Source organism: Bubalus bubalis, chromosome 23, assembly GCF_019923935.1.
Source record: "Bubalus bubalis isolate 160015118507 breed Murrah chromosome 23, NDDB_SH_1, whole genome shotgun sequence".
Lineage (NCBI taxonomy): Eukaryota > Metazoa > Chordata > Mammalia > Artiodactyla > Bovidae > Bubalus > Bubalus bubalis.
In genome coordinates this window covers 22,430,514-22,458,265 of record NC_059179.1, presented here as the reverse complement: position 1 = coordinate 22,458,265, position 27,752 = coordinate 22,430,514, and the positions used below count along the sequence as shown (strand labels likewise).

At 36.1% G+C, this 27,752-nt stretch overlaps 1 protein-coding gene across 10 annotated transcripts in view; it reads right to left on the bottom strand.

The window, feature by feature from the left end:
• The window catches only part of BTRC (beta-transducin repeat containing E3 ubiquitin protein ligase), a 173,621-nt gene that overhangs the window by 78,457 nt on the left and 67,412 nt on the right, over positions 1-27,752 (bottom strand). For 5 of the 10 annotated variants that reach the window (XM_006053158.3, XM_006053162.3, XM_006053161.3 and 2 more), the window contains one exon: positions 1,095-1,172. The exons of 3 other annotated variants lie outside the window; for them this stretch is intronic. In XM_006053158.3, coding sequence (XP_006053220.1) covers positions 1,095-1,172 — 78 coding nt within the window. Of the gene's footprint in view, positions 1-1,094; positions 1,173-11,148; positions 11,206-19,133; positions 19,173-27,752 lie in introns of those variants that run through there. 2 more of the 10 variants (XM_044935231.1, XM_025274134.2) reach the window with 2 other exon arrangements.

Below are 27,752 nucleotides of genomic sequence, written 5' to 3'. Positions count from 1 at the left end.
TTTTTATAAAAAAATTTTGCATCCAAAATTGTTTTAACATAAATAAAAGAATGATGTGTCACAATTTCAAATACTTTTCCCCTAAATTTACACTGTCTACAGATTAGAGGTGTAGAGGGCTGAAGTAAAAATGCTTTGGCAACACTTAGATCTTTCAAATCACTGACCTGCTAATTAAACAAGTCATCAAATCTTTCTCGGCCTCCATTTTCTTCATCTATAAACTGGAAATCATATCTAGCAACTTTACACGGTTCTTGTGAGGGTTAAGTAAAATTAAGTATCAGGTTCACAGTGGGCACGCAACAAATATTCAATCTCTTCTTTTTCTTAGAATAATGCCATAGATGCAAGTAAATTAAAATTATTTTTACTACTGCTGGTGCTCATCTACTCCAATTTTATATTTAAAATAAATATTTGTGCATACCTATTCTTTGGCAACACTATAAGAACTTGTTTTTGCTGCCAGTGGGAGATGGAAGATGTTAGAGGTTGCTACAGGCAGTGAGAAGAACCAATTTTTTGACCAAATGTTTTTTAACATTTTAGTTTTTAAAAACAGAGCACCACAGAATTGAACTTTCAAAGAATGTATTACCTTTGAGGAGTCGGGGCACTGTGGTGAGTAAAAATTATTTTAAAGTTGTCATTAATATTGGCCTTTACTTCCAGAAAAAGCAAACAAATTTGCTCAGACTTTAGGAGCTAACTTAATTACCGGTAGATCCCTTTTGGTTTTTATTATTTTTTAGCGTATGAAGAATCTTAATAAAAAAGTAAGGTTTAAACTATCTACTATCTGCATTTAAGATACATTTCAAGTTATTTTTCCCTGAATAAGAAAACTTTCCTTTGATTTTGTTTTCACTACGTGTAAACAAATGACTGCCCTGTACTTGTACAACTAGGATATTTTTTAAATGACTGGGAAAACAATGTTAACTGATTGAAATTGATGGCTTGAGAGCCAGACCAACTTCAGAGTATTCTTAATTTAAGCTCCAGTACTTAACAAATGTCAAATTGAGGGTTTCCTGTCTTTTGTTTTGTTGTTGGTAGCTTTTTATTTTAAGTAAGACTGAATTTCATACCTGTCTAAGTGAATTCTTCTCTGGTATTATCTTCCTAGGGGGTTCGCCATTATTACAGTCTTCTCTCTCTGAGGAATTCTGTGAAAGAAAGTAAGCTTTAATTCAGTTCTCATTATCTTCAATCTTATTCTGTGGGAGTAAACTGAATTACAGTTCTAATTCTGTAAGCTAGAATACCGTGTATATTTATGTATTTGTTCATATGAAGATTTATATACATATAGACATACACTTATGTAAAGGAAAACATATGCCCATGTATATAAATAAATGTATGTAGGGACCTAGGTGGGAAAGTATTTCATCTATATTTAAGCACTGCCCAGCAGATCATATTCATTATAAGTCTAGTTTATCGTTCTTTAGAAATGCAGGCTGGCACTGGACACAAAAAAGCTCCAGAGGGTAAAGCATCTGCCTGCAATCCCGGAGACCTGGGTTTTATCCCTGGGTCAGGAAGATCCCCTGGAAAAGGAAATGGCAACCCACTCTAGTACTCTTGTCTGGAAAATTCCATGGATGGAGAAGCCTGGTAGGCTACAGTCCATGGGGTTGCAAAGAGTCGGACACGACTGGGTGACTTCACTCGTACTTAGCTGATAACAACTTAAGCCAGGATTACTGCCTCCTCTTAATTAGTTTTAAACCATAGTAAAGTTTGATTAATCCAAGTTCTCAAAGTCAGATCCTAAAAAAAATTTAGTTATTTCTCTTCCTCTCTTCTCAGATTTGATTTAATTAAAAATAGTGCTTAGTTAGCTCAAAGCAATAAAATTTAATCCGAGTTTAACAGTTAAAATCCACTCTTGCCACTATAAACTCAAATAGCAGTTAGAAGACCCTAAAATGTCAATGAGATGTTTAATACTTAAAAAGAGGGAAATAATAATTCAGTTAGAAGCAAGTTCAGAGTTCTAAATATCAACAGAGTAAAAAGGCAACCCATAAAATGGGGGGAAGATTGCAAATTATTTATTTGATAAGGAATTAACATCCAGAATATAGACAGATGTTGTAAAAACTCAACAACAAAAAACAGAACCACCTGATTCAAAAGTGGATGAAGGACTTGAATAGACATTTACCCAAGAATATATACAAATGGTCAACAAGCACATGAAAGGATGTTCAGTATCACTACTCATTACATAAATGAACAGCAAAACTACAAGGTACCACACATTCATTAGGTAGGCTACTATCAAAAACAAACAAGCAAAAAAATCAGGTATTGATGAGGCTGTTGAAAAACTGGAACTTTCGTGCATCTTTGGGGGGGATGTAAAATGGTATATCTGCTATGGGAAACAGTATGGTTTCTCAAAGAATTAAAAAAGGAATTACTACATGATCCAACAATTCCATCTCTGAATACATACTCAAAAGAACTGAAAGGGGAGTCTTAAAGAGATATTTGTACATCTGTGTTTGTGGCAGCATTATCCACAACAGCTAAAACATGGAAGCAATGCAAGTGTATGCTGATGGATGAATGGTTAAGTAAAATGCAGTATATACTTAAAATGGAATAATATTCAGACTTAAAAAGGAAGGAAATTCTGACACATACCACAAAATTGTTGAATCTTTAAGACATTATACTAAGTGAAATAAGCTAGTCATAAAAAGATAAATACAGTATGATTCCACTGACATAACACACTTAAGAGTATTCAAAATCATACATACAGAAGGTAGAATGTTGGTTACCAGGGCTATGAGAAGGAAGGAATGAGGAATTATTGTTCAATGGGTAGAGTTTCAGTTTAACCAGATGAAAAGAGTTATGGAGATGAATGGGGGTGATGGTTGCACAACATTATGAATGTATTTAATATCACTGAACTCTATACTTTTAAAATGGTTAAGATGATAAATTTTATGTGTATTTTACCACATTAAAAAACAACTGAAAAAAATCTGGTAATCAACACATGTAAATCACTATCTGCAAGGCAAAATACAGAAAACTGAAATACACACTATTTGGGCTCTATTTTCCACAATTACATGTATGAGTGTGTGCTAAGTCACTTCAGTCGTGTCTGACTGTTTGCGACCCTGTGGACATAGCCCACCTGGCTCCTCTGCCCATGGGATTCTCCAGACAAGAATACTGGAGTGGGTTGCCATGCTCTCATCCAATTACGTGTGTAATGTTAGTATTTTAGAAAGTGCAGCTGATTTACTCATTATGTTACATATATTCACCATATTCTTTCTGAGGAGTTACTTTCAGATCCAAAAATTATATCCAACATGAGTTTATCTGAAAAATTTCATAGAAGTATGAAATTGAATACAGGATCATAATGGTGTTTTAAACTTAGATAGTATACATTTTTTGCATTTTGTATCAAGAGGCCCTCTATGGCTAACATTTGTGTGCCTTCTGTGTCACACCTTGATAGGCCAGCACACTAAGGTGTTCCTTCTGGCCAGAAATCTCTCATGAGTTTTAACTTGATATTTTACATTTGTAATGATCACTTTACATTAAAGGTCCCTAAAATCAATACAAAGAAAAAGAAAAAAATGTTATGTTACAAGCTAGGGATAGAGGCTCAATAACTTCAGAATTCTAACTGCTTTTACTCTCCAATACAAATGAACTGTATTCAATTAAGCCAGTATTCAATTTTAAACTTATAATCTGTTAAGTAACTACTTCCCAGTCCATGAAGTTACACACCCTCCTTTAAATAAAATACCATTTCAGATCACCTAAACCTGTTTAATTCAACGTAAGGTCCTATATTTCAAAATTAATTGTTTTTTTTTTTTAAATGTCATCATAATAAAGTTGGAAGCTTAATTACTTTCTGGTGAAAGTCTGTTATACTGAAGATATTATAAATCACATTTTACTCTACATGTGCTTTGGATGAAACAAAATTGATGGCAAACTCTCTACACTAAATTACATAGCAAAAAAAACTGTGATCTTAACCTAATGCGATGAGTCAGTTCAGTTCAGTTGCTCAGTTGTGTCTGTCCCTGTGAGACCCCACAGACTGCAGGACGCCAGGCTTCCCTGTCCATCAGTGAAGCCATCCAACCATCTCATCCTTTGTCGTTCCCTTTTCCTCCTGCCTTCAATCTTTCCCAGCATCAGGGTTTTTTCCAATGAGTCAGTTCTTCAAATCAGGTGGCCAAAGTGTTGGAGCTTCAGCTTCAGCATCAGTCCTTCCAATGGATATTCAGGACTGATTTCCTTTAGGATTGACTGGTTGGATCTCCTTGCAGTCCAAGGGACTCCCAAAAGTACTGTCCAACACCACAGTTCAAAAGCATCAATTCTTCGGTGCTCAGTGGCTATCTAGCCCAAATCAGCAATTTTCTTCCTCCTGACCCTCTATTTTTTTCTGATTTAGATGGGAAACTATTGAGTGAGCATTATAAGAATGTCTAAGGTATTAAAAGATAAAGGGAGCTAAAGGATGATTACTACCTTAGAGCAGAACACAGAGCTGAAGAGGAGCTCCTTTCCCTTCTCCATCCCATCAGGGCAAAGGATATATATATTATTTATTTTGTTGTCTAAAAAAAAAGGTAACTTTAACATTAACAAGCAAGAAAAGGAGAAAAACACTGTTACAGCTAGTTCTTTTTTAGATAGTTTAATAACCCAACATTTTTTGCTCTTTTTCCTGACTTCTTTTAATCATTTTTTACTTTTACTGGACCATCCACCATGAGAAAACAAATCAATTGAATTCAATCAATTCAAAAAATTCAATTATGTTGTTGCTTAAAACAGAGGTAGTGACATTAAACAGTCATGTTATCAGGAGCAAGGAGTAAGGTACCCTCCTCAGACTGAAGAGGAGAGCCAGAAAGCCAGTGAATAAGAAATTAATAGCTCTACAGTCTTGAGGATGGCCGGGAATGATTAAACAGCCAACATACCTGATAGTCACCTTGGTGGTTCTTGAAGACTGTGCTCTCCAACATCACCCAGTTCAGTAGCACAGTTATTCCTTGTATCTTTAACTATGATGTATTCCAATAAGCAATATTCACAACTGCCCTTGGTCATATCAAGCTAAATTATGTCCAATTCTAAATTATGTCCAAGTCTAAATTATGTCCAATCAAGCTAAATTAAGTTCTACTTATAGGTAACTAAAAGATGTGGGTAAGACTCATCATACAAATTCAGTTCAGCTCAGTTCAGTCGCTCAGTCGTGTCCGACTCTGCGACCCCATGAATCGCAGCATGCCAGGCCTCCCTGTCCATCACCAACTCCTGGAGTTTACCCAAACTCATGTCCATCGAGTTGATGATGCCATCCAGCCATCTCATCCTCTGTCATCCCCTTCTCCTCCTGCCCCCAATCCCTCCCAGCATCAGGGTCTTTTCCAATGAGTTAACTCTTTGCATGAGGTGGCCAAAGTATTGGAGTTTCAGCTTCAGCATCAGTCCTTCCAATGAACACCCAGGACTGATCTCCTTTAGGATGGACTGGTTGGATCTCCTTGCAGTCCAAGGGACTCGCAAGAGTCTTCTCCAACACCACAGTTCAAAAGCATCAATTCTTCAGTGCTCAGCTTTCTTCACAGTCCAACTCTCACCTTGCCCAAAACATATAACCTCAATCTGCTCATGAGAAACAACAGACTAGCTGGAATTGAGGGAAATCTTAGAAAATTTCTAGTCTGTACCTAACAAAAAAGTGTCAAGGTCATAAAATACAAAGGAAGACTAAGGAACTGTTACAGGTTAAAGAAAACTAAACAGACAAAACTGAATGCAGCCTGTGATCTGAAGTTATTTGGTGGGGGGAGGAGCTGAAACAAAATTGATGGTAAACTCCCCTGCACTGAATTATATAGTCAAAAATAAGTGATCTGAGCCTAATGGGGTAAGGACTGTCGAGCCCATATCCACAATTTTCTTCTCCACCCTTTACTTCATTTGTTCTTGATAGGCAATTATTGAGTAGGCATTATGACATAAGGTTTGTATAAAGAACAATATCAGAATTATTGGAAAAATTTGAAACAAGTCTATAGATGAACTAATAACATCATATCAATGTTAATTTCCTGATTGTTTCTCTACTTTTAAAATTAACATGTGGAAAAACAAATTTTTTTTGGTGTATAGTTCTATTGAGTTTTGAGAAAACCATAAAGTTATATAACCACCACCACAATCAAGATGTAAAGCAGTTACATTACCTTCCAAATTCTCCTTGATATAGTCAACTCCTTTCCCTAGGGATCACTGATTTATTTTTTGTCTCAATAATTCTGTCTTTTCTAAGGCGTCATACAATGAATCATATAGTATGTAATTTTTGGAGTCTGTCTTCTCATCTAACATAAAAAATACATTCATTTGTGAGATTCATTTGTGTTCTTTCGTATTTCAGCAGTTCTTTCCTTTTTATTGGCAAGTAGTAGCACTGTATGGATGTACCAAAGTCTATTTATACATTCAACTTCCTGACTTCGACAGTCTGTACTAGGGTTATTATTTTTTTTTTAACTGAAGTATAGTTGATTTACAGTGTTTCAGCAAAGTGATTCAGCTATACATTTGTATTTACTCTTTTTCAGATTCTTTTCCATTACAAGTTATTAAAAGATATTAACTATAGTTCCTTGTGCTATATAGTAGGTCCTTATGTTTATCTATTTTATATATGGTAGTAGTGTAAATCCCAAATTCCAAATTTACCCCTCCCCCCTCTCCCCCTTGGTAACCCTAGGTTAGGTTTGTTTTCTATGTCTGTGAGTTTATTATTGTCTTGTAAATAAGTTCATTTGCGTCATTTGTACTGTGGTTGTGGTTATTTAAAAGAATGTCCTTGGTCTTAGAAACATACAATGAAAATATTTAGGGGTAAAAGGACATGTGTCTGCAACTAACTTTAAAAGAGCTCAGAAAAAGTAATAAATAAATTGATGTTAATATATACACGTGCATGCTAAGTTGTTTCAGTCGTGTCTGACTCTTTGGAACCCTATGGACTGTAGCCTGCTAAGTTCCTCTGTCCATGGGATTCAGCAGGCAAGTATATTGGAGTGAGCTGCCATGCCATCCTCCAGGGGATCTTCCCGACTCAGGGATTGAACCTGCACCTCCTGCATTGCAGGCAAATTCTTTGCTACTGAGCCATCGGGAAGCCCGTTAATATATATGTGTATGCCTGCAATGGACTGCAAGGAGATCCAACCAGTCCATCCTAAAAGAGATCAGTCCTGGGTGTTCATTGGAAGGACTGATGTTGAAGCTGAAACTCCAATACTTTGGCCACCTGATGCAGAGAGCTGACTCATTTGAAAAAACCCTGATGCTGGGAAAGATTGAAGGCAGGAGGAGAAGGGGACGACAGAAGAGGAGATGGATGGCATCACCAACACAATGGACATGGGTTTGGGTGGACTCCGGGAGTTGGTGATGGACAGGGAGGCCTGGCTTGCTGAGGTTCATGGGGTCACAAAGAGTCAGACACGACTGAGCGACTGAATTGAACTGAACTGAACTGATTGCCTGAAATGTGGGAGACCTGGGTTCAATCCCTGGGTCGGGAAGATCCCCTGGAGAAGGGGTTACCCACTCCAGTATGCCTGGAAAATTTCATGGACTGTATAGTCCATGGGGTCGCAAAGAGTCAGACACGACTGAGTGACTTTCACTTCACTTCACTTTATGTATAAATAGAGATCAAGCAAATGTGTTGACATATGGAAATCTATGTAGAGTATAAGGGGATTTTATTTATTTATTTTTTACTATTCTTTTAACTTTTCTGAACATCTGAAATTATGTCAAAATAAAAATTAACCAAACAGATGAAATCCAGAAGAAAATGTTAATAAATGGAAAAACAGAAGTCAGATAAATGAAAAATAAACTGAGGGAAAAAATTTCCTTCAATAAAAATAAAAGTTGTATTTTACCACTTAAGCTTGAGCCAACTAGAAAACCTGACTGCTCAAAACAACTCATTCACAACACTCAGATGGAACATTTCATTATAATAAATTATTTGCATAATATATGTGTAGTCCTGGAGTAACAACAGTGTATAAATATTAGCATTAAAATATTTCTACTGCATAACTTGTTACCTTTTATATTAACTTGAATATTTATGCCTTAACCCAGCATTCACTAGTTTAGAATTTTTAAGGGCAGAATAAAAGCCTCACTGACAACTTTGAACTTAACTTCAAACTGGAAGCATTAGAGTTATAACAGCTGCAGACATGCAGACTTGGTAACAGAAATGGTAGGTAAAACAGACTTGGTAGGTAAAAGTCAAATGAAATACTACTAAAGCTCATGTGTTAGATCTCAGGGATGTTATGTATTTTGGATAAAATGTTTCCAGAAGTAACCTGGAGGTGAATAAAAAAGAAAAAAGGAATCACATTAAAAAAAAACTGTCTCAAAATCAACATATCCAAATTTAAAGCACTCTTTACCATCCTCACCCATTTTAGGCTAGCTCTTTCCTTCTCAACTTTCTATCCCAGACTTAAATCCTCAGAGTCAATTTTTACTCATCCCTCCCATCCCCACCTTTTCTTTTTTTTTTCTTTAAATAGATTGAAGCCAATTTTAGGTCTTCAATTTTTCCTTTGAGTCATGTATTTTAATAGATCTAACCTTAGTTTTGCATTTTACTCTAGTCTGGACCACCAATACCTCTTATCAGTGTTACTACTGTTGAGATCGCCTTCTGGCCTCCTTGCCTAAATCTGTATCTGCTCCATTTCATATACTACTGTCGGAATCGTTCTAAAAAGACTACTCCTCTGCTAAAAACCTTTTATGACTCTCTGTCATCTACAGGATAAACCCAAACTTCTTAGTACAGATAGCATACACAATTAGGCCAATTTCCATTAAAGTCTCCTGCACCATTTACATGTTATTTATCATTCTTCAAAATAAGAAAAGCACTAGAATTAGCACTTTACTTCTATTTGGAAACACTGTTTTATTTCTCTATTATATCTCCATATGAACAGGCTTCCACCCCAGCCTTGCAGTGTAGGTTTCTTCGGGGCAGGGCCAGTTGCTTTTTCCCCTTCACTTTCCAGTAGTTGTTGTTCAGCTGCTAAGTCATATCTGACTCTTAGTGACTCCGTGGACTATGAAGCATGTCAGGCTCCCCTGTCCTTCACTATCTCCCGGAATTTGCTCAGATTCATGTCTGTTGAGTCAGTGATGCTAGTCTAAACATCTCATCCTCTGCCACCCTCTTCTCCTTTGCCTTCAATCTTTCCCACAAAGCTTGAGAGCATAATATGAGTTTTTAAATGTTTATTAGATTGAGTACTATTGCCAAATTAATCTTTCTTAATCACCACTAATTTTTTCTTCAAAAATTTATAGTGGCTCTTTGTTTCTATGAAATCAAATATGAAGTTCTAGGCCTGGTTTTCAAGATCTTCCAGAATTTTCTGCTACATTATATCAAGTTATTTCCCTCAACGTACTTTTTTTTTTCTGCCCTAGTTAAGCAAGTCTCTTCATAGTCTCATAAACATGATTTGGTCTTGAAATTTCCAAGCTAGAAGGATCTTTATTAACGCTAGTCTAGAATCATAAACACAATTACTTAATCAATTCAAGTCCTACCCATTCTTAAAATGAGTTTCAACTTCTTCTCCTCTAAGAAAGTATACAACTATTCCATCTTATCTTACTGGAAATTTCTTAACATTTTTATTTGGTCCACACAGTTGGGCACTTAAATAGATGAATGTTTGTATCTACTCTCAAGTACTCAATAAGACTGAAAGCTTACTGGACAGTCTTTGTGGTTCCCTCTACCTCCCAACACATTACATAATATACAGATAATAAGGTCTTAAGAAATAATTGAAACCCTACACCCACACCATCCAGATAGCTTTAAAAATGGTTTCCACAGCAGAGAAACTTCAAAGTGAGAGCCAGCTACAGTCTTATCATTCTACCAATTTAATGCCAGTATAATTTACAGGAGGAGACTGTAAGCCCCTGCTCTAAATAAAGTTTTATTGAAACTTGCTGCTGCTGCTGCTGCTGCTAAGTCGCTTTAGTCATGTCCGACTCTGTGTGACCCCACAGACGGCAGCCCACCAGGCTCCCCCGTCCCTGGGATTCTCCAGGCAAGAACACTGGAGTGGGGTGCCATTTCCTTCTCCAATGCATGAAAGTGAAAAGTCAAAGTGAAGTCGCTCAGTTGTGTCTGACTCTTAGTGACCCCATGGACTACCTACCAGGCTCCTCTGTCCATGGGATTTTCCAGGCAAGAGTACTGGAGTGGGGTGCCATTGCCTTCTCCGTTATTGAAACTTAGCCATCCTCATTTATTACCATTTATCTGTGGCTGCTTTTACACTGCAATGGCAGAGGTGGGTAGTCAGGACAGAGATCCTATGGACTACAAAACCTCAAATGTTTATTATCTGGTCCTTTACAAATAAAGTTTGCCAACCCTTCATTAAGAAGGAAAAGTTCTTCGGTTGGTAAAGCATTCCTAGCTTTTCAGAGGTTTATGGATGGAGCAATATTCTCCACTACCTAGTAAGTGGCTTATTTACTGTTTTCAGTTATCTATTCGAACACACAACTCCTGATGACATGGATAATTAAGAGTTGATTATATAATCAAATAAAAAACTAAACTAATTTACACAGTGATGAAAAGTCAAGCCACTCATAATGACTCATAATAATCTTTGAGTAAGCATCTTGCTCAAGGTTGGATGGTGCAACAGCCTAAGCCTGTTTGAAAAGACATCTGCTATAAATAAAATAACCAGCTCTAAAACTAGAAGTAATGTTTTCCACCTATGCCACAACTCTTCACTGGGATAATTAAATGGTCTCTGTAGCCAGGAAAAACTGTATCATTTTAGCAAAGCACGCAAATTGTGGTGAATTAAAACTCTGATTTTGAATCAGTTGTTTATCATTATGTAAAATGACAACCCATGTGAAGAGAAAAATCTTGAGGCCAATTTCTATAGCTAGTTGCAAACATCATATTATGCATGGGCTTGATCTGTAAATCAGTAATTGGATTAATATTTTTCTCATTACCTTATTATATGATTCGGAGCTAATTATAACCTCCAAAAACATATACGACCTGCAATTTTCAAAAATAGGAACAATTATTCTTCTGCAAGTTTAAAAGGTGAGTTAGTTACATGGATAAAAATCTTTCAAACTATTCAATGAAAGGTGACAAAAAAGGTGTGTCTGGGGGTGGGGGGAGTAGTGTGTATATTGTGTGTTTAAACAAATTTTAATTAATTCTTCTAGGATACAATGGAGAAAACTTAGGTCAAGTTCAGAAGTTGAAGAATACTATTCTAGGATCAGTTTTAGGGAGGGCCTCAACTGTCCTCATAAGATAATATTCTCTGGCATGTTCTCACACACATTGCTTCTCCAGCATGTTTATCATTTGACATATTCTATTAAACCACAGCCACCTCAAAGCCTCCCTATATTGCTCAACTTCAACATGATCCACCAGTTAAAGTTTCCCAGAAGTGATATTTTCTAGTAATACACCAATCCAAGCACAGTATTAGGAACTGGATGGAATGGAAAGCACTCTCGGGGGCAACCAAACACAGAACTTCCATTAGTACCACCTTACTCCCTGTGACAAAAGTCCAAAAGACACCAAGTAGGTTTTCCCCTCTGCTACACTGTCCAACACTAATTATAAAACACAGATGCAGCCTTTCTCAAAATGCAAAGGGATTGTGTATATTTGCAAAGAACAACTATTTTTTTATGCTTCCAAATTCTTAATCCTGTTTGGAGCTGTCAGTGGGGGTTAATGGAAGCCTTGGATAGGAGAATTCCAATCTGGTTGGCAGATGGATAGGTTGGTTATAGCTGCATAACTATGTCTTGCCTGCAGGCACAATTCAAAACACTGTTAAAGCAATATAAAGTCTCTGTCAAGCTGAACCATTTGGATCAGTGGCAAGGAGAAATAATAATAAAAAAGAAGTTCATTTCTGGGCCTTGTGCATTTATGCTACTATGCAGAAACTGATTAATTGTCATAGTGTGCTGGTCTTCTATACCTCAGATTTCTACTTCTGGAGTAGATTTTGCATGCTAATATAATCATTCTCCCTCTTGAGACATTAGCAAATAATCAAATGAAAAACAGGATCATAATTTACTGAGATTCAAGCAATTCTCTATGCAAATTTGACTTGTTATTGCTGCTGCCTCGTTAATCTGAATGCCTTTGACAAACTCCTTTGATTTATGAACTCGTGACAACTCCAATGTGTATATATTTTGCTAGATTGACATTATCATTAAGAGTGGGTGGACTGAGCTCACATGAATGGCTGATTTTATTCGCTGGTGTCTGCTGCTCAACAGCTGAGCATCTCCTCCTCACAAAGCCCCTGAGCGTCAGGCTCTTCCCATCTTCCCATCCATTCATCATCTCGATGTTAATTGGCCCAGGCTTTAAGCAAATTTTCAACACGATTTAAAGGCACGATGACACTGATTACTGACCCTCTGCCATACGGTGCCTATTGATTAACCTGACAGAGATGATGAGCTTGAGGGAAACTAGGTGTGTGGGTACCTCAAGGGGAAAAATATATTGTCTATGCAGGCAAACACTTGTCATTACCTCACAAGCTAGAATTTGCACAGCTCACATTCTTAAAACACACTACTGCTTCAACACCTACAGCTAACGCAAAAAGTGCTTTCTGTATTCAGATGTTACAGATATGTCATGTCAAAGCACATGACACAGTCAGTATTTAGAAGAACTCCTCAGATAGATGGCTGCCTTTCAACCAATTATGCTTGTGCTGGCTGATATATGTATTTTAGGTAAAATGCAAAGAAAGGGCCGGGTAGTCTGGCAATGCTGTATCATATGAGAAATGAATTAGAACAGGGAAACAAACTAGGTTCTTGAAAACAGATAGATAGAGGAAGGAGAAAAGGAAGGAGTAAACTGTCCGCGGCCATTCCACCACTACTACAATAAGCTGCCATTCTATCGCTGTTACAATGTGAGGTACTCTTAAAAAGGAAGAGAATAACCACCTGATTTTACAAATTTTATTTTCCGTTCTTTAAATACTGCTACCTGATTCCAACCATCAAACAATCTCTGGCACAGAAATTACCAAGAACTGAATATTTTAAAATAAAACTAAATAATATTTAAGTCTAATAAACACACCCCTTAAATTCTTGCTTGCCCATTTTCAACAACTGCTGCACAAACTGCTGTACTTAGGGAAAGTGTGCAGGATTATTTCAAGTTAAGCTTCATGAGAAAACTAAATGCTTCACTATTTGAGAAAAATATTAAAGTTCATAATTAATAGTTACTGAGCACACACATTAAAAACCAAAAAAGATCTGTTTAAAGATACACAAATTTACAAAAGCAAAGTCATGCCACACTATCAGGGATCAGACAAAAACCACCTTTAGATAGGGAAAGTTCTTATTTAAAACAAAGCTAACAAAATATGTTGCCTCTGGCCACACACATCACCTTGTTTACTTACGAGTCCTGGAGGGACAGCCAATCTATAATTTAAACACGGAGATTTTGGAGCAGTTCTAACAGTTATTTCAAAGCTAAAATAATAGAAAACTGAACAACAGCCCGGCTGTAGTCCTATTACAGTGACATGGGCTGTTAATGTAAGAGATCAAATGTTTTTCAAGTCAAACAGCATTGGTGCCTGTTATACTGGAACATGCAGCTTTTACTCCCTAAAAGCCTGCCTCCTGCTCTTTTAAGATAAACAAGCTCAACTAAGCACTGAGATACTCTGATAAGAAGGATGGAAGAGAGAGCTGCACCAGGGAGTGACAAGGCAAGGAGATGAAGGAGCAGAGCTGCTTTTGTTAACTTTCAAGTTACAGAATGTATCATAATACAGCATTTTAATATTTCACCATTAAAAGAATAGCTAGTATAGGAGGAGAGGTTTCTATCAATAAATGAGAAACAGGAAAAAAAAAAAAAAAAAAACAGAACAGTCCTGTTTTGTGAACAGGAGAGATATTACACAGCTGTCTGAACACATTCAGCTTTGTGACTTCTTAATCAAAGGTTTGAACGTTAACTTAGCAATAACTATGAGTACTATATAAAAGAGTCTGTAATTATGATAATATGCTCCACATCAGAAGCAATAGTCCATTTAAACTCTAAAGGATTTTTTGACTCTAAAGGCCTGTTTTAAAAACAAACAGAAAAACTTCATACCTTGCCTTTTCAAGTAAATTTTTTATACTTTATTCTGCTTAACATGCAGTCACCAAACCACATCTATTTCTAACAATGTGGCTTAATATTTTTAAAATCCCAATAGGCCTGCAAAGGGTGCATTTATATACTACTGCAACCAAGACAACTATCATTTGTTCAGAAAAAAATGAGTTTCATGCATATGTTTTTACTGTTTAAAACACAATGAAAAGGTACAGAGTAGCTAAACAAGTACAGTAAAATGAAAAAAAATTCAGCAGGGGTATTTGGCATAGAAAGGCATATAATAAAAATAATAATAATAAAAAAAACAACCCCACCTATCATGGTGAACAAAAGTATAAACAGTTTAATTTACTTCTCTTACTTTTAAACCTACATGAATCTGAAAGAATTTTTTTTTCTTTTCAAGATAGAACCTTTATGCCTATATGTTTAGGACAGATCCTTTCACACCACAATTTTCTTTGCTGCCATATTTACACAACATTTCATCCAGAGACCCTATGCATATACTTTTGTGTGAATTAAGAGGCAAACATTTGCTTCTACTAATAAGGACATCTGGTTATTTTTGTAACTCAAGGACATCTGCATTCTGCAGATCTTTCTGATTTCTCAAAATGGGATTGAGAACTATAGAACCCTTACGATGTATGCCAAAATCCTTCTCTCTGCAAAGTTATTTCTGTCATTCCTGTTCCTGAGTTTTTTTCCTGCTAAATGACTTTCATCACCTTGGATGTCTTCCCTGCTTTAGTATATTCTCATTTTATTACAATTCAACAATATTGTAAAAGAAATTTAGGGATCCTTTAAAGTTGATAAACTGTAATATCCCCAAATGTCTATCCATTTTGGAGTGAAAATAAAACCATCCCAAGTAAATAAGTAAATTTGTGGAAACCACAATGGGCTAGGTTAAGATTTATATTTAGGTGTATATTTCTATTGTGCATTGTCCCTTATTTAATCACTCTTTTTTCCCTTATTATTAAGAAATTATTATTCTGTGGGTTTGTTATGTTGTGGGCTTTTCCACTAATTATACGAAGTCTTAATGAATGTTCAGGTCTTTAAAATTACAAATATCATCTCCACTCATTGACTTATATAGATTTTTGGTTTCCAACGGTGAATAACATGGTTCAGCACAGGTCCTGAAGGGTATGCCTTAAAGAATAGAAACTTACCAATAAGAAATCAAACATCACATTTTGCTTTATAGCCCCTGCTTTCCTCTTAAAATGCCAAGTAGACAAACTATACTCCTTGTTTGGATACTTGAGTTTAAGCTCTAACTTTTGTTTTAACTGTAAATTCTGCTTTTCATTTTCTGCTCATCTCCATTACAGGAATATATATATATACACACACATATATTAATATATAATGAGGAAAAATGTTTTTAAACAGAAAAAAACTAATATAATTTACAACAACTACCTTCTTACAGGTCTTTAACCAGACACCAAGGCAGTATTGGCCTAAAGGATTTAAAATTTAAGTGAGAAGGCTTCTATTTCTGAAGGGTCAAAGGTTATAAACATCAATTCATGTCCTCAGTTTTTTATTTGTTAATATTACCAACAACAAAATAAAAAGCTGATTAACCTGGAGTGAGTACATGATAAATTTGGGAAGATAGCAAATTTTACTACCCCAGGGACAAACACATATATATATTGTTGAGTTGTTGTTGTTAGTGTTGTTGTTTTAAACAATGCTCTTTGATGTCTAACAAAATTTTAAAGATTTTTCTTTTTCTCCAATAGAAAAGTATTCCTATAACAATGCAAAATGTTCTCTACTTAAAGGATATGGTTATATGTTATTCTAACAAAATTATTTTCTCTTAAGCCTATGGAATGTTAGAGAATGGGAAAAAAAAAATAAGTCAGAAACATTCATCTAAATGTTCCAGAATTATTCTGTCTTGGATCAGCATCTAAATTTTAAAAATCAGATAATCACTTAAGCATGATTTTTTTTAATTGAAGAGCAGTTGACTTACAATGTTGTTAGTCTCACAGTACAGCAAAGTTCTTCAGATACAGCTATAGACATATAAATACACATACATATAAATGTACATATATATTCTCAGATTATTTTCCATATAGTTTATTATAAGGTATTAGATATAGTTCCCTGTGCTATATACAGTAGATCCTTGTCATTTATCTATTTTATATATAGTAGTGTGTATCTGTTGATCCTGAACTCCCAATTTATCACCACCACCCTTTCCCTTTTGGTAACTATGAGTTTCTTTCTATATCAGTAAGTCTACTTCTCTTTCACAAATAAGCTCATTTGTATCTCTTTTTTTTTTTTTTAGATTTCACATATAAGCACTATTATTTAATTGAATAAATAATGATTAACTGATTCAGACCAGGCTAATTTAATCAATGGTCTCTTAAATCTGTTATTAGTATTGTCAATGGTATTTTGTTGAGCTATGGAATGAAAAAATCACCAGAACTTCGGAGTTTTGTAATGAATAACTGATTTGACCAATACTAAACATTAGTTTTAATACTACAGTACTTGTTCTTGTAGTACAGAACCAGTACTACTCTGTAAACCATCATATTCTGTATACTGAATACCATCATAGCCAACTTTGGTATTAAAGTTTGCTTGCCACAATTGCCCTTTGTGGAAACCAATGTAACTCATGCTCCTGCAGACAAGGAAGGAACAACAGACTCCAAAACCAGCTGCTGATCACTGACTGCAATACAAAGAATATTCTGGGCAGTGATTGGTAAAGAAAGCACAGCTATTTCTAAATCCCGGTAGCTCCCAGAATCTCTTTTCCTTTTGAGTGGTATAGTCTGCAAGCACTGACTGGTGGGTCATTCGACCCATGGGGGCCTGGAAAGGTTTCAGGAATAACAGAGGTCATGTAATTGCCAAAAGAGCATTAGCTACTCAATCATAATGGATAATTAAATGACCTACATGATTCCTGAAATAGCTGTTCTATATTTGGTCTATTACTTGTGTCCCTTAAGATAAGCTACTCGTCTGGTCTGTCTTGACCTGCAAAAGTCCAACCTGCGCCTGAAAACTAGCTGCATGCTTCTGTTGCTCAGTAAATCCCACCCCCCACCGCCAAGTAGTCATGCCCCAGACTATGCTTTCAAGAGGACACACACACACACAAAAATCAATCTTGTATCCTTCTCCCTATTGTGCTCTCTGGAATACAAATGACTAAAGCAAAGAAAAAAATTAGTAAATTCCTGGCTTAGACCTTCAGGGGATAGAAAGAGGATACATAAGAACTACAAAGAAGGAAAGTCATGATAAAATTTTTTTAAGTTTTGCTCAATATGCCTCCAAAGAATTTTACATTGATTACAAAGCTAGTCAGGAATTTTTTTGTGGGCAGCAAGTCATTAAAACTCCAATTGCCTGAACTGCATTTTTGATGTGTGGACTATCAGAATCCTTCTTGGCCTAGATTTTAGTCCATACAGAAAGCAAACTGCTTCTTAACAGATAAAACATACATGGAACCGACTGTTTTATAATAGCAGTAGCAAAGGTAACAAGAATCTATATGCTTCACATTTTCATCTCTTTAAATAGTTCAACAACCTCACTATAATATTTGATCAGAAATATAACCAAATAGAACCCAACTGCATGAATGGCAAAAAATGTACTGGAGAATAAGCTTCTTTAGGAGGAAAAGGTCTGCCTGTGGCCCTAGAGGAAGCTGCACATGAAGCAAACACTGAAGAAAAAGGCAACAGACAAGTGACCAAAGACAACTCCACAATAATGGCAAGGGACAAGGGATGTAAGGGACAAAAGAGTTCACATGTAGAATACCTTGGAGGCTACTAGGATTTTTCCGTTTCCATGGGAAATTATGTAGCTTGAGGCTACTGACTACCCTGGTCTCCTACTAGTACATGAATGGCTTATTAAATCTAGAACATATCTGTTTTAGTTAACTTCTGGGCAGGGGGGGTTAGAGTAGGAGAAGAGAACAAAATGTACTTAAATGCTGAATTTTTTCTCCAGGCTGAATGCCTTTCATCCAATAAGACATTCAAAGCAGTGACCCAGCAAATGGATTGAAAAAGCAATCTTCCGTCCCAGTGCCACATTATCATTCCTATTCAGTATTCTCCATGAGATATCTCAATCAGCTGTGTGTAAGTGACAACGCAGCCCATTGCTGGGTTAATTAAACATTTGACTTTAACACCCTCCCCGTCATTAAGCAAATAAAAACAGATAATTCAAACTGCACTTCATCCTCAGGGTACACAACACACATGTCAAAATTAAGAGAGTCCAAGGCCTCTGGGGAATTCTGTTGGGGCTATAATCAGTTTAAATCTTATCTGGTTTATCAATTATTCTATTGATTAAACCAAAGCGGTTATACACAACTCCTTTGCCGCATGGGATTGATGTCAGCAGAGCAAGAAAATAACTCCAGGAGGTTCCAAACTGATTTAAAAAGAGACCAACGGACAGACCAATAATAGTCGATTATTATATACCAGTGATCCATATACTGAAGAGTTGATTCTTAGTTTCAGGCGGGTGAAGTGAACTGTTTCCAATCACTATATCCTCCTGCTATATACCTCAACACTGGCTTGAGTAAATTTATGTCTTGGAAGATCAACATATTTTCTACTGATTTAAACAGAAGCTAGCATGCTCAGTGATTGAAATATTTTATAGATACAGACCCTAAACTGTAACAGAGAGAGTCTCAAACAGGGAAAACCAATTTTTTTTCCTAAAAAAATCTTACCTGTCTGCACACCACTGGGAACATGCAGGGATGAAAGGGGACATACTTGAGAACTGATTCTCCTAAAAATATGTAATCGCACAGTTACTACAGTGTATTAAAACGCCAAATGCTTGAAAGAGAGAATCTAAGAAATCTGAGATCTTACCATAGATTCAGACTCATGACTCCTTTTATCAATTCCAAGGGCAAACATCTTCAAAACCCTTAATAACAATGAAAATATAGTGCTCCATCTTCAAACAAAATGTTGATATTCAAGCTCTAACATGAAATTCCTATTGAATTTTTTAAAAAACAATTCTGATACTCTCCTGCTCAATTCATTGTATAGAAGACTTCAAATGTCCAGAACCCTTATCACCTCAAGGCCACGCTCTACTATAATATATATAAGAAAAGCACTAATAAAGCATACTAACAAAAATGGGGGGATGGTGGGTAAAACTACTCCACACTTTATATTTGTACACACATAGCTGTGCTCTTCAGAAACAGAATTTTTTCACTGCTAATCTTGGCACCACATGTGCAACCAACCATAATTTAACTTATCTCCTTCAGATTTTTTGTTTTCAGGCAGACTAAGTAAGAAACCTGCATTAGCATGCTGTATTCTACACTCACCACTAGAAATACTGAGGGTGCTATTTGTAATTGTATTCTTTTTAAGAGGTTTGTTCTCTGCAGCTGTTTTCTGCTTGCAGTGTATTTTGTGTAATCAGCACATCATCATAAATACATTGGCTGTTCCCCTGAGGGTAGCTGTCAGTGTTTAATTTACAGAACAACCTGGCCATTGTGAATTTTAACACTACAGCACTAGGCAAGGAGTTACCACACTCTGTGAAAAACAGGCTTCTATGAATTTTTATATCAAGACCTGGTCCCAGGACAATTTAAGTTCTAGAAATAGACTGTTTAAAGAAACACTTTATACCTTGTATGCAATAGACTCTTTCCCACTTAAGGGCCTTAGAAGAAGCCCTGAAGTAACCAAACCACAAGTGGGCACTACAAATTCTAGAGACAACAGGATTGAACATCTATGATCTACCAGCAGGAGGCACTGTTATAAATGTTACCCATCTCTTTTTAAAGCTACATGTAAAGCTATCAAAAACATCACTGCTCCCTTGGAAGGTGTGTAAAGGCAGAAGAGAAAATCATTTAAGATGTCTATTTTTGCTGACATGAGCTATATCTGATAAGAAAATAGGTATACTGCTTCCTTAGAGCTGCTACTAAGTCAGACCTTATCTAGCTCAATGAATGAGAAAAATACATGAAACAAATGCATGCCATTAAGTCGCTTCGACTGTGTCTGACTCTTTGCAATCCTATGGACTATAGTCAAGTTCCTCTGCCCATGGGATTCTCTAGGCAAGAATTCTGGAGTGGGATGCCATGCACTCCTCCACGGGATCTTCCTGACTCAGAGATCAAATCCAGTCTCATACGTCTCCTGCATTGGGAGGTGGGTTCTTTACCACTAGTGCCACCTGGGAAGCAGCAGTAGTCCCCACAAATTATATGCATAGTGCCTGGTACATAAGCTCTCAATGAATGTCTAGTAAATAACTATAAGCTCCTTGAGGACAGGGTCTGAATCTTAATTTATGCCCAGTAATTTGCACAGTACCCAGCACACAGAAGGTATTCAATACATGAATTAAACTGAATTAAGGCTAGTTGTGAGTGGCAATGTTATTTGTAAAGATTTACATCTACATAATGTCGATATATATTTTCTAAATCAGTAAAATGCCCTTAAAAGCAGATATAGAGTGTCTATCATGTATTTAGTCATTTTAATTAATGCTATTTGTATAGCTCAGAAACCTAAGTAGCTCAATCTTAGAGCTACTTCAATCTTAGCTCAATCTTACAATAAAACCAAACTAGCCTACAAAATATTGGAACAGTAAAACTTACTTTTTGTTTTAATAATAAGACCATATATAATAGATTGAAACTTTTATATAGGAAAGTTATCCAATAGCACTCTTCCACTGTTGAAGTGGCATTACAGGTACACATATACACTCTACAAATCAAGCGATCAAACGTGTATTTCTGTGTGAGGCAAAATTGTATAAGTTAGAATGCCTAACAGAAATCAGTCCTGAATATTCACTGGATGCTGAAACTCCAATACTTTGGCCACCTGATGCAAAGAACTGTCTCACTGAAAAAGATCCTGATGCTGAGAAAGATTGAAGGCAGGAGAGGGGAACCACAGAAGATGAGATGGTTGGATGGCATCACCGACTCAATGGACATGAATCTGAGCAAGCTCCAGGAGTTGATGGACAGGGAAGCCTGGCGTGCTGCAGTCCATGGGGTCGCAAAGAGTTGGACACAACTGAGCGACTGAACTGACTGATGCCTCAAGTTACACTGAATCAAAATACAGTTCATTCTTGCAGAGGTCTCCCCAGTGTATTTGCTTTATATAGTTGTGGAGAATTATATTTTCATGATGTTTTACAAAAATTAAATTGTGATTAATGAGTTCTTTGTTTTTAGAAAAGGAAGAAAATTGCCTCTTTCACTTCTGAGAATTTCAAACTTGCCCAAATTTATAATAAAGTTAAAATTTAAACAACTAACTAGAGCAGCACAAATTTGGAGAACTTACTCTGAGACTACTATAATTAAAATATTTCCTATAATAATTTTAAAATTTTATGTAAGCATAATTATATATAGTAAAATTTGATAACACCCTTAAATTGACTGACCTCAGTATTTTGACAACTGTAAAGAAGTTTTATTTAAGAACACAAGCCCTATTCACTACTTTCTATAATGCTTTGTGTGTGCTCAGTTGTTCAGTTGTGTCCAACTCTTTGCGACCCCATGGGCTACAGCCCACCAGGCTCCTCCGTCTGTGGAATTTTCCAGGCAAGAATACTAGAGCAGATTGCCATTTTCTTCTCCAGGGATCTTCTTGACCCAGGGATCAAACCTGCATCTCTTGTGTCTCTAGTATTGGCAGGCAGATTCTTTACTACTGTGCACTGTACCACAGGGGAAGCTCCTCTGTTATGCTAAGACATTTTTAAAAGGTAATTCTTTTTTACATTTATGTCATATGAAAGGCAAACTGAGAAAGAACATGACCCACTGACTCAGGACATTTGGATTTGTTTCACCAATTATATTAGCTTTTAATTCAATTGAATATTTGAGATAATATTTTGTAAAACAAACAAACTTTATGCCTAACAAATATATCTTAATTCTTAATAGGTTAATTAATCACATTCTTTCTTCTTAGATTAAAAACTACAAAAATACATCCTGGGACCTTCTGAACTAAACTGGATGGGGTTAGACTAAGGTCACGCTAGATCAGATGACTGCATTCTGTCTTCCCTGGAGACCATGTAGTAGTTCCATGTACTGCCATTAGATAGCAGCACAGTACACACCATCAGTCATATCTCACAGTCTCTTCCGTTAAGGTTGGAATTATCTTGGCTACACACACACACACACACACACACACACACACAGATTCTAATTCAATTAGTGCAGTCGGCAACTCCAGAAAAAAGTAATTCAATTAGTGCATTGTGGAGCTCTACAATACCTCTAAGCAGATGTTCACCATCTTCAGGAACTGGAGCTAGGTTTAAAATACCTGTATCACTCAGATATGCCACTACATTATGTCATTTGTCAAAGTGCTTACACATGCTTTTCTGACTTCAAAGAAAAGGTGAGGAAACACACTCAGGCTAAGTTCCTAGAGATTTTTCCATTATCTACACCAAAGAAGTATATTCAATTTTAGGCTGCAGTAATTAAATTACATAATCCAAATTATGTTCAAACTGTATACTACACTATTACTTATTTTTGCAGTGCTGTCTCTAGTTATGCATGCCACACTGTTACGAGGACACTGTCAAGGTGGAATACATTCACAAGGAGGGACAATCAGAATGATTAACACCCTCCCCATCAAAATACAGGGTTATGAAAATAGCAGGAATGATTATTAGCATTTTCCAAAGAAATGCTATCAGAACTGAGAATATTCACTCTGAGAACAGCAAACATAAGCAACATGATAGCTATCCTCAAACACAGAAATACATGAAAAAGAAAACACAGAAATACATGAAACAGAAAACAATTACTTTATATTATACAAAAGGTAAAATTAGAATCAGCAGGTGAACAATAAGTTTGACTCCTTGAGAGAAAATTTTCTAACAGAACCAACAGTGAAGAAGAAAGCAAGATGACTCAAGAAATTCAGCTTGCCAATAATGGCAGTGATCAATAGAGATTAGATGACCCTTTGCCAAAAAAACTTCATAAAGGATTCCTGTATGTGACTGGATGGTCTCCTGACCTCACTTTCAACAGTGAAATTCTATGGTTCTATGAATATACTGATTTTTGCTTATAAGGGAAACCTGGACTTTAAGTAATAAAGATAATCATTAAGGAGGAATGGCTATACAAAAGCCCATAGGCTGTGAGGCATTTTGATAGTGACTGCTGCATAATAATACATGGAAGGAAGAAGAAATTTGTTGTACTTTCTCTCTGCTAAGATTTAGGAGGTGCCATAAATGTACATATTTCTAGTCTTATTTCTTAGCTAAGCACTTGCACTCCTCTTGCTCTTTTCAAGACTGGAAAGAATGGTTTGTTTTTACTTATCCTCAGGAAATCAGCCAATGAGAAATCAATTTCTAGAAGAATGATTTTTTAAAAAATCCTCCATTGAGTCAAGATATTGGGTTCTCATAGCTTAAATGAAAATCTACATCAATATTTATGCTTTAAAAATACAGAACAATACTTAAAACAACAGTAAGTAATTCTCACTATCCCTCGCTTTTGTCTTGCTCTCTCTGCACTGTACCTTGTGAGGACATAATTTTGGGTATAAGGGAGCAGGACATCATTTTACAAATATTATCTCCTCTCTTTTAAGCATGAGCTCAAAGCAGGGAATTAAGAAATGTAAGGAATGATTGCCACCATTTTTCCAGAGCATTTCACTACGTATTCATGATAGAGAATAGCTTCTGCCTTTCATATCTGCATAGGGAGAGGACTAAGCTAAATGGCTGTGCTTTAAAAGCATCAATGAATTAATTCAAGTACTTTCCACACAAACTCCTACTTTTTCATATTCCACAAGAATTCCAAAAGGTCATTCTCACTTAAAACCTTACCTGTAAGGTCTATGTCCCCAAAACAAATTAAGATAAAATCACATCATGTATCTGTCAAAAGAGCTGCTTTTGTAGAATGAAAAAAAAACTTGTTTCTGTAAAATGTTATTTTAAGATATACTGCAGCTTAAATAGCAATAGGAAACTTTCTATGAATAGAAAATATTTTCCAAGAAATCTATGGTTTGGCTTTTTCAACGAAAATTTTCTTTTCATGTGTCACTAACTTATTCTAATACAAATGTAATGGCTCTTCCCTATTATCCATTCATGAATTCTGCACTTAAAAAAAAAGAAAAGTATTTTCTTCTTCCCAAAAGTTTAAGGCTTCCAATAATGAACAAAAACTGCCGATAAACAGAGCAATAAATAACATAGCTGGGTTAATTTTTATTTGATCGGCAGTACTGCCATACAGTGGGCTATCAGCCTAACAAGCTATGTCACTCCATTTCTTATCTTTATACTACTACCTTCCAAACTTCCTGCCTCCACAAAAACAGAACCAGGACCTAAGCTGATTCCTCCTTAGAACTCAGTACATTCCATAAACCTCCAAATTAGTTAACTAACCCAACTCTAGTCTCCTTTGTCCACACCTCACAGCCTGCATTTATGTTCTAGCGTTAAGTTTATTTGTTGGCTCCATCAGCACCACTTCTCTTTAACATTGTCCCTTTTCATGCATTTAAGGCAACTACTTCCAACCCTATCAATGAAAACAGACAAATGGGGGATAAAGGAATGAACTGCAAACACCTCAAACAAGAAAGGTTGCTTAAAAAACCAAGTGTCACATTCTGACAGTTCAATATTTCATAGCCAATACAAGGAATGTGCAACGACACTGCAACTTTAAATCTTTTCCTCCTATGTCAGTCTCTCTTTCTCTCATTGTAATGCCAAAGGGAACAGCAATCAGAGTGGAGATGTTCAACGTGATAGAGGTCAGGACACCATCGGATCAACGTACCAGAAACACGACCTTGTTTATTTTTTTTTCCACAGTATTATTGTTTACAGGGTGCTTTGCTCATGTACCTTGTGGTTCTTAGCTAAAAGATGAAATTACAGCCCAGGATGAAGCGCTCAGGCACACATCCAATTTGTGTTTCCATCTCAGAAAACAAAAAGCTTCTAAGGCCCTCAGGCTGCCATTCAAACTTGGAGGCTGACATTTTTAACAGCATGAACCAGAGACTGGCAGAGAGAATGATCTAATGCATTTCTGACTTGTCAATCAAAGATCTCACCTCTGCTGTCTTGTAAACAGTTGGGGGCCATCTAACTACATTCATAAACCTAGGGAGAGCTTACTGCCAGCTGGGGTGCTGGAGCCACATGCTCTGGCTTCTATTCACCAAAATCATGATTCAGTTTTATAATCTCACTGTAAATAGTCCATAGGCACATTTCCAAGACTCCTGGAATAGAACCAGAGTAGGGAATACAAAAGAGATATTGGTCAAATACTGTGTTATTTTCAAGCTGTTGGAATCCTGTACCCATTTTATCCTCATTTTACCAATTCTTCCCAAAGGACTACACTATTCTGCAACTAAAATGCTTAAAAAAAATTAATGACCTGACAATGTAAAAGTCTAGAGGAAATATACTAACTTATACCAGAAATTTCCCTTGTGTTTTATTACCAGTAAAGAAACAGGCTCCCTAAACACAGCTCATGCAAAGGACAGAAACTGGAGTAAACAATAGCAACTATATTTTAGTAAAACTAATCATGTGCTTTCTTTCCAATATAAAATTTCTCATGTTCATATGCAAAAGCTTTGTATAAACTAGTTTAAAATACTGAAATGTATATTTGTGTATATGAAACATGAAAAGAGTAGTTATCCCTCTACTCCTTCTGTTTATGATTTCCAACATCCACAAAAATTAGACCAAATCAGGCTAAAACGTGAACTTTTTACTAAAGGATCACATATAAAAATAAATTTACTCTTTTTTATGCCAATTTTACTGCATACAGAATTCCAATTTAATTCATACCAAGCCATACATACTAGATTTGCAAGAAAGGTCTTGAGAATTTGAATGGTACACCTGAGAATGTTCAAAGGCAAGTGACAGATAACCCAGCTGGGGAAGGTACAATGCAAAATCCCATTTCTTGATGATCTACAACATCCTAGGCCCAAATAACTATTTCAAAATATAGACTTGGTTTCCAGAGGACTGGGCCAGAGAATATAGAAAAGCTCACAGCTACTGAACATCATTCTTAGGAAAAACAGACCTCATGGGTGTCACCGCCCATGAAGAAAGCACTGCAATTCTTAGAGGCTTGAGCAGCTAAATAGTCAAGAGATTGGTCTTTTTTTCCCCCAATGCACAACACACAAAATGACAAAGAAAAGAGTTTCTTAAATGATGCCTATCTACCAAGATTCCATATCCTGACAGTCTACACAAAATAGCAAACCTAGAAATTAACACAAGGAAGGACAGCAAGACAATAAAACACTACCACATAAAAAAAGCACAATGGTAAAAGAAGGTACAAATGGCTGTGCAGTCACAAAACCACCAATGATTCCTAAATAACATATAAAGAACTCCTACGGTACTTTGGCCTCTACTCAGCACAAAGATTGCAGGAACAAGAAAGTAATCTTGGAATATAAAGAAAGTAATATGTACCTCTCCAGAGGATACAGGTGAACCTTAACTGCCCACAGGAAGAATTTCTCTGGTAAGGACAGTGCCTCCATAAAGGCTCCCATCACCCGTAGAAGTTTTCATCAATTTGATGACATGATCCTCTACACAGAAAACCCTAAAGACACCACCAGAAAATCAGTAGAGCTAATCAATGAATATAGTAAAGTTGCAGGATATAAAATTAATACACAGAAATCCCTTGCATTCCTATACACTAATAATGAAAAAAACAGAAAGAGAAATTGAGGAAACAATCCCATTCACCATTGCAACAAAAAGAATAAAATACTTAGGAATAAATTTACTTAAAGAAACAAAAGACCTACATATAGAAAACTATAAAACACTGATGAAAGAAATCAAAGATGACACAAATAGATGGAGAAATATACCATGTTTATGGATTGGAAGAATCAATATAGTGAAAATGAGTATACTACCCAAAGCAATCTATAAATTCAACGCAATCTCTATCAAGCTACCAACGGTAATTTTCAGAGAACTAGAACAAATAATTTCACAATTTGTATAGAAACACAAAAAACCTCAAATAGCCAAAGCAATCTTGAGAAAGAAGAATGGAACTGGAGGAATCAACCTTTCTGACTTCAGACTATACTACAAAGCACTCATCAAGACAGTATGGTACTGGCACAAACACAGAAATATAGATCAATGGAACAAAATAGAGAGCCCAGAGATAAAATTCATGCACTTATGGACACCTTAT